This window comes from Tarenaya hassleriana, unplaced genomic scaffold (assembly GCF_000463585.1).
Source record: "Tarenaya hassleriana unplaced genomic scaffold, ASM46358v1 Cleome52, whole genome shotgun sequence".
NCBI classification, from domain to species: Eukaryota; Viridiplantae; Streptophyta; class Magnoliopsida; order Brassicales; family Cleomaceae; genus Tarenaya; species Tarenaya hassleriana.
This window is the reverse complement of record NW_010967884.1, coordinates 168,741-181,469: the sequence shown is the minus strand read 5'-3', so window position 1 is coordinate 181,469 and position 12,729 is coordinate 168,741. Positions and strand designations below refer to the sequence as shown.

At 33.6% G+C, this 12,729-nt stretch overlaps 1 protein-coding gene across 3 annotated transcripts; it reads left to right on the top strand.

Moving 5' to 3' along the window:
* The first annotated feature begins 4,250 nt into the window (after positions 1-4,250).
* On the top strand, positions 4,251-7,895 carry LOC104827590 (ELMO domain-containing protein A). 3 transcript variants are annotated; one of them, XM_010560783.2, is made up of 10 exons: positions 4,285-4,653; positions 4,865-5,030; positions 5,783-5,892; positions 6,042-6,110; positions 6,300-6,415; positions 6,506-6,560; positions 6,730-6,850; positions 7,072-7,119; positions 7,249-7,343; positions 7,438-7,895. In XM_010560783.2, exons 2-10 carry the CDS (start codon positions 4,946-4,948, stop codon positions 7,537-7,539), a joined length of 801 nt encoding a protein of 266 aa, XP_010559085.1. In that variant the 5' UTR covers positions 4,285-4,653; positions 4,865-4,945; the 3' UTR covers positions 7,540-7,895. The 3 variants fall into 3 exon arrangements, with proteins under 3 accessions (XP_010559086.1, XP_010559085.1, XP_010559084.1); XM_010560782.2 differs by having other exon boundaries at positions 4,285-4,656; XM_010560784.2 differs by lacking the exons at positions 7,072-7,119; positions 7,249-7,343; positions 7,438-7,895 and adding an exon at positions 7,131-7,242 and having other exon boundaries at positions 4,251-4,656.
* Positions 7,896-12,729: the final 4,834 nt, after the last annotated feature.

Genomic DNA, 12,729 nt, shown 5'->3' with positions numbered 1-12,729 from the left:
TATATATATATATATATATATATGTTTGTGTGTGTGTGTGTATTATGAAGCAACATGTACTAAATCCCGTGCAAAGATGTTATAAGCTATAGTTGAATATAATTTTTCCAAACAATTAATTAAATTGGAACATGTGAGATTTCACAAAGTTAAATCACCCATTTCGTGTGTATGTGTATATATATAATCCTACAGTCTTATGTGCACATTTAGTTTCTTGGCGCGTCTTGATTAGACAATGATTTGCTTTCATTTATTTAAGCAAGTAATTGACATCATTAAATCTAACCATCCCCCAAAAGGAAAAACAATCGTATTACTCTTAACAACTTTCTGAAGCAACCTTTGGATCAAGAGGAACCAAACATATGATTGTAAGAACTAAAGTTAATCTTAACTAATTAGGGTGATTAAAACAACAATCTCACGAAAGAGAGAGAGAGAGAGAGAGAGAGAGAGAGAGAGAGAGAGAGAGAGATTGAATGGTCAAGGAGGCAATGATGTGGTGGGCTACATCACAGCATATCAAAGCTTCAATCCATGTCAAGATGTGTCCTAAAGCTGTAGGTGGACAGGACAAGAAGAAACCCCCCCCCTCTTGGATGCTTCCAAATCCACATTCCATATACATACATACATACATATATATATATATGTATATGTGTGTGTATGTTCAATAATACTTCTATAAAGCTTATGATTATCAATTTTTCAAATCTTTCTATCGTAAAAATAAATGTAACGTACGAATAAGGTTATCATATTCGTCTCTCTCCACTAGAAGAGCTACCGAGTGTTCTCTCTCGTGACAAGATCATTCCAACTCCCTCCACATTGCCAACACCAAGCAACAATGACTCACAAACATCGTACACAGTTGAGTCTACTCTTTAAATTTCTCCTGTAATATTTCAATTTTGTTATAAATAAATTATATTTATGGTGGAGTCCACCGTTACTGTTCACACCGACTTACTGTACATATATACGATACACCGACCGTATACATAAAAAGTAACTTCGGAATTTCTATAAATAGGCTATTTGGATTCCTTCATTTGTACACTTTCAAGAGAGATAAATAAGAAATACATCATTCTCCATTCTCCTAAAATACTGTTTTCGGTGATAGTTAATGATCGAATATCTGGGTCGTTTATATTTTCCCGATTTCATAACAAATTTAACCTTTTTTTTTAATTATCCTAATTATTTCGTTGATCAACCGGAAAAATGACAGAAATCCTCTTAACATGACGTATGGAACTTTTAAACACTTCATATTATCCTTTTATAAATTAGAATATATCTGTATGTATGTATATACTGGGATTCTATATACTTTCACATTATACTTTTGTAAATTATAGCGAGGAACCAAACAAATGTCTACTATCCCAGCAAATAGAAGCGTTACATATGCCCAACTCTTTCTGCGGGAATATAGAGAGCTGAACATAGATAATCATACATAGTAATTCGTTACAGGTCCCATAAAAAATCTCAGCACATGAATGTAATGTTGGAATCAATATGCGTCTTATATATTATATATTGCAGCTCTGCAAAAATTTGTACCCACTTCCAAATTTCTTCGAGTTAACACCCGACAACGGATATCTCGATCATTGAAGATGATGTTACTAGTGATGTATAAAGGTGTCCAAAGTTTAATAGCTAAGAATGATATTGAGAATTAAAATGAAAGGAGCAATATAATTATGAGATCATATATATGTATATATATAGAGAGAGAGTATGTATATGTGAGGAATTCCATGCAACAATGATTGCCAACTTCAATCAATTGCTAAAGATGGTTTCTAAATATATAATGATGGTGGGTCGAAGGCATCTGTGTGGTGTTTTCTCCTGTGGGTTCCCACTGTGTCTCCCCTTTTATTTTATTCTCTTCGTTTTTTTGGGGATTTTCAACCTTCTGCGACATATTTCATGTTGAAAATGGAAAATGGAAAATGGAAAGCCAACTCTTTTTCTACCATAGCTGACCCACATTTTGTATTGCACGTCTATGTATATGTGTGCATATGCATGTAGTGTAGTCATGTAGGAGTGGGTGTATTGAGATTCGTTTCGTAATTTTATCTGCTTTGCGAACGATTTATTCGGTATTCTAAAATTTATACCAAATTAGTACCGTATATGGTGGTTCAGCTTCGGTTCGGTTCGGACAACGTAAATGTTTTTTTTTATACATTGGGAACCCCGGCTGCTATCCTTCGGGCGCGCTGATCGAGTAAACCCAAGCCCACACGCACGAGCCTGCAACAACACACACATGGGAGGTAAATCAGCCGTAACTGACAGGCGATAGGTGAGCGTGCAAGGAGCAGGTTTCCCTACGACATTGTAAATGTTGATGTTGAATGAGAACACTTTGATTGATACATTAAACTATACGGGTCAAAGAGAAAGTGCAAGGAGATCGAAGAGAAAGGCCCAAATACTGAACCAAAGCCCACTATCGTTTGAGCCCAATGGGTTTGTCCATTCATAAGGAATATTCCCGACAAAAAACAGTTATTAATGGGCCATAAAATTGGGCCAAGCCATTGTAATTCCACGTCAGCCCATTTTAACTCGATCCAATGTATTGTGATAAAATTCATGGATATTTATGCGAGTGTGTGCAATTTGTGATCGACCAAAAAATAATGGACCACAAGTAGTACAAAAAGCAGCTTTTCTCATTTCAACGTGGGTGGTACATCAAAAGGCCTAACACCCTTTTCCTCCTTTTCAATCCCCTCTTTCTAAATATATTTCTTTTTCTTATAATAATGTATTATATATTAGTAATTTCAGATATTATGATTTAATTAATAAAGCATATATATATTTGGATGCTGCATTGGGCAAGGTAGCATGACCAGACAAAGGTCCTCGGTAGAGAATTTTTTCGCGTAGGTACAAAGAAACCGCATGAGAAAAAGTGTATGTGTGTGTATATATATATATATTATATAATTAAATTAGTAAACGGGCAGTGGACAGACATGAGGAGCACAAACTCAGTTTCTGACCGAACCTAACGTTAGATTACACTCCTGACGGTATTCCAACACGTACACAGGTTGTACAGTTGTGAATCTGTGATTACATCAAGTTTTTTTTTTATGTTTTTGTATTGTTACTGTTCCTTCATGAGAAATGGTAAAAATAAAAAATATAAAACTGTCGAAGATTTGTAAACTATTGTCAATCGTGGATATAATGAAATTCCATAATATAGATCATCATAATAAAAATTTGTCGGCAACGCCAACTCTTTTTAGTTTTTTTACAACACCCGTATCTTTTATTTAGTTAGAAATTAGAAAGAAAACAAATACAACCATACAAATTTTTTAAATGATATAATTGTTTGAAATAAGATAAATTAAAATTAAAAAAAAAAAATTGCGATGGAGTCCAAAAGAACGAAAACTTGGCAGAACATGTCATTTAACATTTTCATAAAAAAAAATTGTACCGAATTTCACAAATTAATAAATGAAGATACTAGATCATCGTTTTTTTTTTTTGCAATTTTAAGTCTGTAAAATATACATGTTTTCCTGCAAAATCATTATTTCTTATTTAAAGAATGGATTTGTAAATTATTATATTTTCTCCTTTCTTTAAACATAAAGGCTTATCACTTTTTTTTTGGATCTAGGAAACACGTAGTGCAAGAACGGAGCTTTGTCGGACAAAGTTACAAGGACCCCATTCCTTATTTTCTTTTTCCGGTTAGCACAATCCATAGTTACCCAATAAATCATTTACATACACTAATTTCTCATTTTTATTCTTCAAAACCATAAACGTTTTTAAGATATATTTTGTTATTACACAAAAAGAAATAATTGATTTCGATCACATGAACAAAGGCAATAGCAACACGCGGGCCGGCCGCGGGATAACTTTACCCGTCAGAATATGGCCCACACCTCATGTTATTGTCACCTCCGCACTTCGAAGGGCATTTATGTAATTTTAGAATCCGTGTTACATGTCTTCCATGACATGTATGTATGGCACATTAGCCAAATCCGTATCATGGTCCGACGCCTTTTGTATTATATCATCGTATATGGATCACATTAGATATTAATGATACGTTAGTACCAACTCTTCATCGAAATCCATATAAAGGAAAGGTTAAAATAGGGGGAAAAGTAGAGATTGCGGTTCACGTACGTTTTAAATTTTTTTCTAGAAGACTCGAAATTTTTGCTGATTCTCATTGAACGTTTTTTTTTTCCGTTACAACTTACGAGCGATGGCGCTTGAACCACACGCGCGGCCTCTTTCCAACTCGCCACCTGTTCCGAGGCCGCTTTGTTACGCGACTAAACTATAAAATTCCCAAACCCAAAATAGAGTCGGGGGAAAAAAACGTTCAGGCCATTCGCCAGATTACGCCGTCTGATAAAAGCTCAATCGCTCGGTTCATCATTCAATTTTGCGGCACTTTTCAGTTCTCTCAGTGCTACGGATCGGAGTAGATCTCCAAAACCTAGCTGTTTCTCTCCTGTTTTCGAATATTATCTTCTTATTCTTGCTCAAGATTCTCTCTCGGTTTCTGTCGTCTACCGATGCATTTCGCGGTTGATCGGACTCCGTTTTGATCGCTCTGTTTTGTCTTCGGTGGTAATCGAATTCCTCTTTGCATTTCTTTTATTGTTCGAGTTGCTTTGATCTGACATTGATGATCCGGATAAGGTTGTTTGGTTCGCGTTGTGGCTTAGTGGATTTTTATCAGATTCCGATTAATTTTTGTTCGGAGTTCCCGTTTGCTTTGATTTCTGGATTTTCTGATGAGTTTCTTTGCATTATGCATTTGATTGTGGCTCTCCAGAGGAGAAGAAGAGACGGAGAGATGGAGATAGAGATGGTGAACTGAGAGGAAGAGCGAGCGAGATTGGAAGAAGAGAGAGAGATGGAGGATAGAGGAGGCTCGTTCGTAGCCGTCAGGAGGATTTCTCAAGGTCTTGAACGGGGAGATGCCTACCATTCCACATCTGGTACGTCCATTTCTCGCTTTTCCCTGTTCGTACTTTTCAAACATTTTATTTCCTTCGGAAACAACGCGTCGGCGTCTCGCAGTTTCAGAACTCAACCTCTCTCTTTCTCTCTCTCTCTCTCTCTCTCACACACACACACAAACTTCAGCGATTGAATATATACATATCTTTGATTCGGTGTGGCGGATCTCTGTAGCCTTCGGTAGATTCTCTCAACTCGTGGACTCGATGTGTGTGGATGCTTTATGTACATCCGTTGATCAATTTGATCTCCGCTATGGATTTCTTAGGCTTATATGCTTAAGACGGTATTTATATCGATTAGATTAGTCATAGGCCGATTATTTGCCGTAACCTAGCGTTAAGCCTTTATTTATGACCGAGTTGTGTTTTATATTTGCTTTTGAATCCTGCGGAGTGGAGTGTGAACACATCGAATACATGGATGGACATATTATATACAGTTCGAACGATTTACTGTTTCTGGTCGTGTTTTTGTAGATTTCTGACACTTAGCGGCGTTGTATGTGTTTGAGTAGTTTGCTTTTCATGTTGTCTAGAGAAATTTGTTCTACGTTGCAGACTGTTGATGGTACTTTAATTTTTGCCTCTTTTACAACCTTTACAAGCAAGAATCAGTTTTCAGTATGAAACCAGATTCTAAACGGCTCATTATCTGACATAATCACCTAGTTTTCATTTAAAGACAACAAAACTATGGTTTGATGCTAGTTGATTGATTTTTGTTGCAGCTGAAGTTGTGGCTGGATCAGCAGCATGGTTGGGCAAAGGTCTCTCTTGTGTTTGTGCTCAAAGGAGAGATAGTGATGCAAATTCTTCGTTTGACCTAACCCCTGCTCAGGTAGCCTGTCCTTAATCACTTTTGAGTTTGAACATTTGTTTTCGTGTTCACTATATGAAGATAACATGCTTCTCTTCTCGTATCAATTCTACTTCCCAGAAATGTATCCAAGTGACTAATAACTTCTAACTTAATGGTGATGCTCACAGGAGGAATGCTTACAGAGACTGCAGAACCGAATAGATGTGGCGTATGATGGCTCAATACCTCAGCACCAGGTACATTTGTGAGAGGTTTTGTGAGCTGTGAGAATTGCCCATGAAAAAAGACGTACATTTCCCCTCGAATGGATGTTTTAATGACTCTTCGATTTTTCTGTAACTTGAATTCCACTGCAAGCCTAACTTCATAAATTGAAGTGTACTGATGGTCTGACAATCATTTTGTGCTTCTTGTTATGCATGTAGGAAGCTCTGAGGGCTCTGTGGAAACTCGCCTTTCCTGAAGAAGAGCTCCATGGAATAGTGTCTGAGCAGTGGAAGGAAATGGGTTGGCAGGGAAAGGATCCATCAACAGATTTTAGGTATATATGTGATTCCTCACCTTATCTGCATTTTCCTTTGATTTTCTTGCTTTCCTCTTCTTTGACTCACTCGTGAACGTTATCCGGCAGGGGCGGTGGTTTCATATCCCTTGAGAACTTGTTGTTCTTTGCTAGGAACTTTCCGGTATGCCTACACCTCTTCGTTTATAAATGCCTAGAAAGCATCTGAATTACCTTTACATTAAATTCTTTCAGTGGTCAAGCATCAATCTCAGTGGCACGTCTCTCCATCTGTGGTATCCCCATGTTTAGTTACATGACTATGTCCTAAATGACTTGTCTGTTGGGTGCAGAAAACCTTCCAGGATCTTCTGCGTAAGCAGGTTGGGGACCGTTCTGTTTGGGAATACCCCTTTGCCGTTGCTGGTATCAATATTACATTCATGCTCATCCAGATGCTTGATCTAGAAGCAGGTACATACATTTGAATTTTTCATGATCGGGGATCATGGGGAACCATGATATTCTGGTTTCCTGCAGCAGTATGCAGTGTTATGACTCGCTAATTTTAACTTGTATCTCTGCATGTACAACATGAAAGTGATCTTATTTTCCTGTTTTATTTCTTAACCCACCCGTGCAATCATATTACATAAGATATTTGGGTTCAGTAACAGTATCTTTCAAATTTACAGTGAGACCGCGAACAGTTGTTGGGGCGACTTTTCTGAAACTCTTTGCTGGTAATTTTCAGACAGTGCTGATTGTGGATGTTTCATTTTCCCCCCTTTCCAGACGAATAGTTTCCCAATGATGATCAAAGGCCTTTCCCCGAACAATTTTGATTAATTTGTGAGTGGGTGTTGTGGCAGAGGACGAATCTGCATTTGACCTTCTCTATTGCATTGCGTTCAAGCTGATGGATCATCAATGGCTAGCCATGCGCGCCTCATACATGGAGTTTAATGTAAGTGTTCCTTTTCGGGCAGAGGATTGTTCTTTCTGTTAATGCAAGTTGTGGAGGATGATGACATTCACGTGATAACTGTCATTGTTAGCAGACAGTGATGAAATCTACGAGGAGACAACTGGAGAGAGAGCTGATGATAGACGACATAACAAGACTTGAAGATCTGCCTTCATACGGCCTTCTCAGCCGGTAGCTGAAGTGAAAGAGTTTGTTTGTAGAAGAGAACCCCCCAGCAGAGAAAGCAACAGGAGACAATGGTTTTCTTCTCTTCCTTTTATTATCGTGTTTCTTTTTAGTTTCCACGATGTGATGATGATACACGATTGATATATTTTGACACCTGAAAGATTCGGTTGGTTGGTTGGTTGGTCGGTTTTGGTGGCAGAGGAGAATCATCAGGTGCTGGCTATGTTTTTGGCATAGCTATTGAGTTTCTAACTATGTTGCTAGACATATATTGTGTGTGTGTGTTTGTTTTTTTGGGGAACAATCTCGGGTTGTTTTGCTAGTTGTTTATTATAACTACATAAGGGCAAATTCCTGGGTCAAGCTTCCAGTAGGGTGATTCTTTGGCCTTAGGGTTTTGGGATTAGACAAATCGGATTCGCTGTGGTGGTTCCTTCGTATACAAAAGTCAAATATATGACAACCCCGAAGGAATGCTCTTATTAAATGAATCGACAACTACTAAAGCTTCTCATTTTTTTTCCTTTCTTTCGGTTTTCTTTAAAGAGAGACTGAATAATACCCTTTGAACTCATTTTGTAATTGGTGGTCCGCACGGTTATTATGGACGCTTAGAGAGCAATAAAGAAAATAAAATCAAGGAGGCTTGGGCAATAGTTACGGATTACTGTTTTCTTCCTCATATAATAAACGCTGTGATGCTCAGAGTGGATCACCACATAAAAGCATCATTCATTCAACTGTATCAGATGAGCAAATAAATACTCGGATTAAACCGCAACAATTATCCAATATCCTCCGAATTCCTCTGATCGGTAGAACCAAATCAGCACGAGCTCATCTTACAGAGGAAATCGGCCCATAATCTGCGAGCACTGTCACTGAAATGAAATGCCTATGGAATTTGCTGAGATAATTTGGGCCTTTCATGGGCCTGTGAATCACAACATCTACATCTGGCCAATTTCAAACATTATAAAATATGTAATTCCTAAACTAATATTGTCATCTCTCTAAAAGATGATTAAACGAAACTTCTATAAACAAGTCCTTGGGATATGTGATAGATCTCAATTTACTTAACCAATGCACATAAAATTGTAACAATAAAATAAGACTTGCAAAATAAGATATATTTTTCATTATTTTAATATATACATGTTGGAATTGAGCCTAGACTTAAAGCACATGACCAAAACGAAGGAGAAACTGTATGTGTGTTTGAAGAGAATGACTTACTTGAAGAGCAAGCAACTGTGAACAAAGGTAAAACAACCCAAAGCAACATATCAGGAGAAGATATTCTATAAGATTTGCCGTTTGATGATTGACTTCATATCTCTATAATTTAGTCCACCTAAATGTAAATTTACCTTATAATTGTTCTCTGTTTATTTTATTTCCTTTTCTTTGTATTTGACTTTCTCATTATATATACACGATGTATACCGTATAGATAATAATATACACAGAGCATTATTTTCTCAAAGCGTTTCTCTCAATTCTTCCTGTTTCCTTCGATCCAATCATTAGTGTTTTCAATACGTGTGTCCAAACCGATTGAATTTTATCCCAATCTTAATTAAAATAGAAATAAGTCAACAACAAGGAAAAGGGGAAAAAGAGAGTAAAATGGACCCATTGATATTCAAATTCAACCATATGCCCCCGTGCTGTTTGTGCTGTTTGCTTTGGCCCGGAACAACCCCACGACGCCGGAGCCATATTCGATTTCCGAAAATATATCAAAATTCTTTTGAAAGTATTTTTTTTTGTGTTAACTGTTCTTTTGAAAGTATTCTTTCAAACAAAACCAAAAAATAATGAAAACTCTACTCTCTTTTTACATTAAAAAATTTATTTTTTAATTTCCAATAAATTATTGATAATATATTTATTGATATAAATTATTTTCTCATTCAAAAAATGGAATCACATCAGTCAAGATATTTTGTAATTTTCTAATGCTACTAAATGATTCTAGTAAAAAAATATTAATTTAGAAAATATTTACATTTAGTAAAAAGAAAGAAGAAAATCTTGATGTTTTAAAATTTTGTGGTTAAGGTTCTTAGTATCGAAAACAAAAATGTCCAGAAAATCAACGAAGATTGATTGAAAATAATAGGAAAAAAAATCTATCTGCTTTTTTAGTGAAAAAAGAATTTCAAAGCAATGTAAAATATAATTTGTTTTAGGCGATGATCTTGAAAATATACGGGGACACTGATATTATATAGATTTAAAATGTGATATTTTGGAGAATTGATTTACTGAATTAATATTAGTTTTGATTGACATATCTTTTTGCTTGTTAATAAAATTTTTCGGATTTTAGTTAGATTAAATTCAATTTTTTATTTTTAAATTAAAAAGTTATATCAATTAAATTGTTATATTTAATTTAGTTCAATTCAATTGATACCTAGATTTAATTTGTATCTTTTTTTATTAAAAATAATTATTTTAAAATATATTTATGAATTTTATCTTTATTTAAGATTCAATTAAATTAATTTATAAAAAATAATTATATGATTCCTATACAATCTGACAGGCATAATTCTCTTTCAAAATTTTCTCTTCCATAATTTCCTTTTGTGTCAATCAATCCAATAACATCAAATCTACAATTGACCTGACTCAGGTTTACGTATATAAATTTAAATAAAATCAAATAATCGATGTTATATTTTTTTTTATCTCGAATTGTGAATTAAAAAACTATAATTTTTTTTAAATGAAATGTGCAGAAAAATAAACACGTGGGGAGAAGAGAGGGAAAATGAAAAGACGGAACAAAAGAATAATTGGGGCATTTCGAAAATGGCAACCGAATCTTCTTTCCAAACCTTTTAAAGTAAATAATCCAAAACAATTGCATATTTCATGTGAACTTTGGGTCCACTCTTTTCCCAAATTATTTATCTGAATCTCTATTCTACTTTCTGTTGTAACGATTGCTAGATATTTTAGTGCCCCAAGATATTATATCTCTACCCTTTTGTATTTGATCTCTGTATTATGCACATGCATGTTTTTTTCTCAATTATATATATTGGATGCAATTATATTTAGGAAATTTGATACTACGGATATTTTTTAAAGTTATTATATAAATACGAAACATACATCTTACATTTTATAAATTTGTAAACTACAATTTACAAAAAATTGTAAATTTTATATATTTTTGTGGGTTTTCTACCCTACCATATTAGAAATATATGGGAAACTTAGTAGATATTAAAAATTATTTACTTAAAAAATTAATAGATCATTAATCTCTAGCAGATACTATGTCATAAATTTTTATTTGCATTAATGTGATAGTGAAAACGATTTATTAGATCGTGTCCTGAGGCATCGCGATACAATCATATCACATCTCACTATCAATACAGATTTTGAGAATGAAAATAAGAGTCAACGCAACTATTAATATAATTATTCCAATTATATTTAGTATCCTAATGTAAGGATCATTTGAAAGAACTTATTGTCAAACTCTTTCAGATATGAATCTATCTGATTCAGAAGAGAAGAGCTTGCATCAGTATATATGTTTTTCTAGTTCATGATTTTATTACAAAAATTATGTATCCATGCATTTATTTGATTATTTCTAAAACCTATGATTACTAATTTTTTTTAGTTTCATGTATTTTTAATTCGTTTTAGAAAAAATCCCAAAAAAAAACATTGAACTTTCAAATTTTGACAAAAAAAACACTTATTTTTTTATTTTACCAGATAAACATTAAACTTTTTAAGTTTGACATAGTAAACACTTAACTCTTCAACGATTGTCAAAATAAATAAAATGACTGACGTGGCACAATCAGATGCAAACACGTCAGATTATTTTTTTTAGTTTTTTTTACAATCGAAAAAAGTTCATGTATTTTTTTTTATTACTAAAAAAGTTCAGTGTTTTTTTGATAATCGGAGAAAAGTTCATGTATTTTTTGGATCACTTAAAAAGTTCAGTGTTTTTTTAGATTCGCTTAAAAAGTTTAATGTTTATTGTTTTTTTGTCAAAATTGAAAAGTCCAGTGTTTTTTTTTTTGGATTTTCCCTTTGTTTTAAATTATTGTACATATATATATGCTAATTACATTTTCCATATACATATTTTACGGGCATTATATCAAAAATACCCTTACTTTGCTATTTTGACTTCAACACATAGTTTTCTAAAGTTGTGACCATGTGACCCATGTGGCCCAAAATATAGTGTGGTCACATTTTGATTTTATTGATTAAAACATTAAATTAATGGCATCACACTAATTCATTATGTTCATACCTTGTATATCTTACTAATCATTTGATTAAAACATCATAAATTTAACGTTATGAGTAATAAGATCAATATGTGACCACACTATATTTTGGGTCACATGGATCACATGGTCACAGGTGGATAAGGGTATATGTTGAAGTCAAAATAGCAAAATAAGGGTATTTTTGATAATGACCCTATTTTACATATGTTACAAAATTGAATATTTAAGGCCATAGTTAAAAAAGATAATTTGTTATACCGTAAAGTCCTTTCCTTTTTTTTGTATATCAAGAAGTGTTATTTACTTCTAAATAACGTTAAATTATGCCTTTAAATCTTATACATCTTTATTAATTCAAATTTGCCCCTATTTAAAATTCTCCTATTTAAAATCTTATAAATTCAAAAGACTATATTTTTATACAAAATCTATATAGTAAAAAAAAAGTATAATACCCTCCTAATAAGCTAATAATATGTTACAGTAACACCTAATAAAACAGAGAACAAGGGCGAGTGAATGCCTGTATGAATATAAGTAGTGTAAAAAACAAAACTATCAATTGTATTTGAATTACTGTGTAATATATTACTAGAGAAGCAGAACAAAGGAAGAGAAATATTCTTTTGATAATTTTGTGCAAAAACTAACAACTAAAATCCTTGCAATCTTTTAAGAGTAAGATATTTTCATATTCTTCTCATGTACATGTTATATCTTATTATAAATATCAATATGCGAATAAAAAAATAATAGAAAATTGTGTTTATTTACAAAAACCGTATTTATTGGTGAGAATTGTATCTATTTATAACGTTTGTTTCTATAAAATACGATTTATACATCCCATCAGAAATGATTATATAAAAATACAACCTTTTAATATAAATAATCATAACTCTGAAATA

Excerpts from the sequence above, each read along its gene's own strand:
- LOC104827590 (XM_010560783.2), top strand. The coding sequence starts at position 4,946 with ATGGAGGATAGAGGAGGCTCGTTCGTAGCCGTCAGGAGGATTTCTCAA. Across the intron at positions 6,561-6,729 it reads TCTTTGCTAGGAACTTTCCG|AAAACCTTCCAGGATCTTCT; the intron begins GTATGCCTACAC and ends TGTTGGGTGCAG. Across the intron at positions 6,851-7,071 it reads GATGCTTGATCTAGAAGCAG|TGAGACCGCGAACAGTTGTT; the intron begins GTACATACATTT and ends TCAAATTTACAG.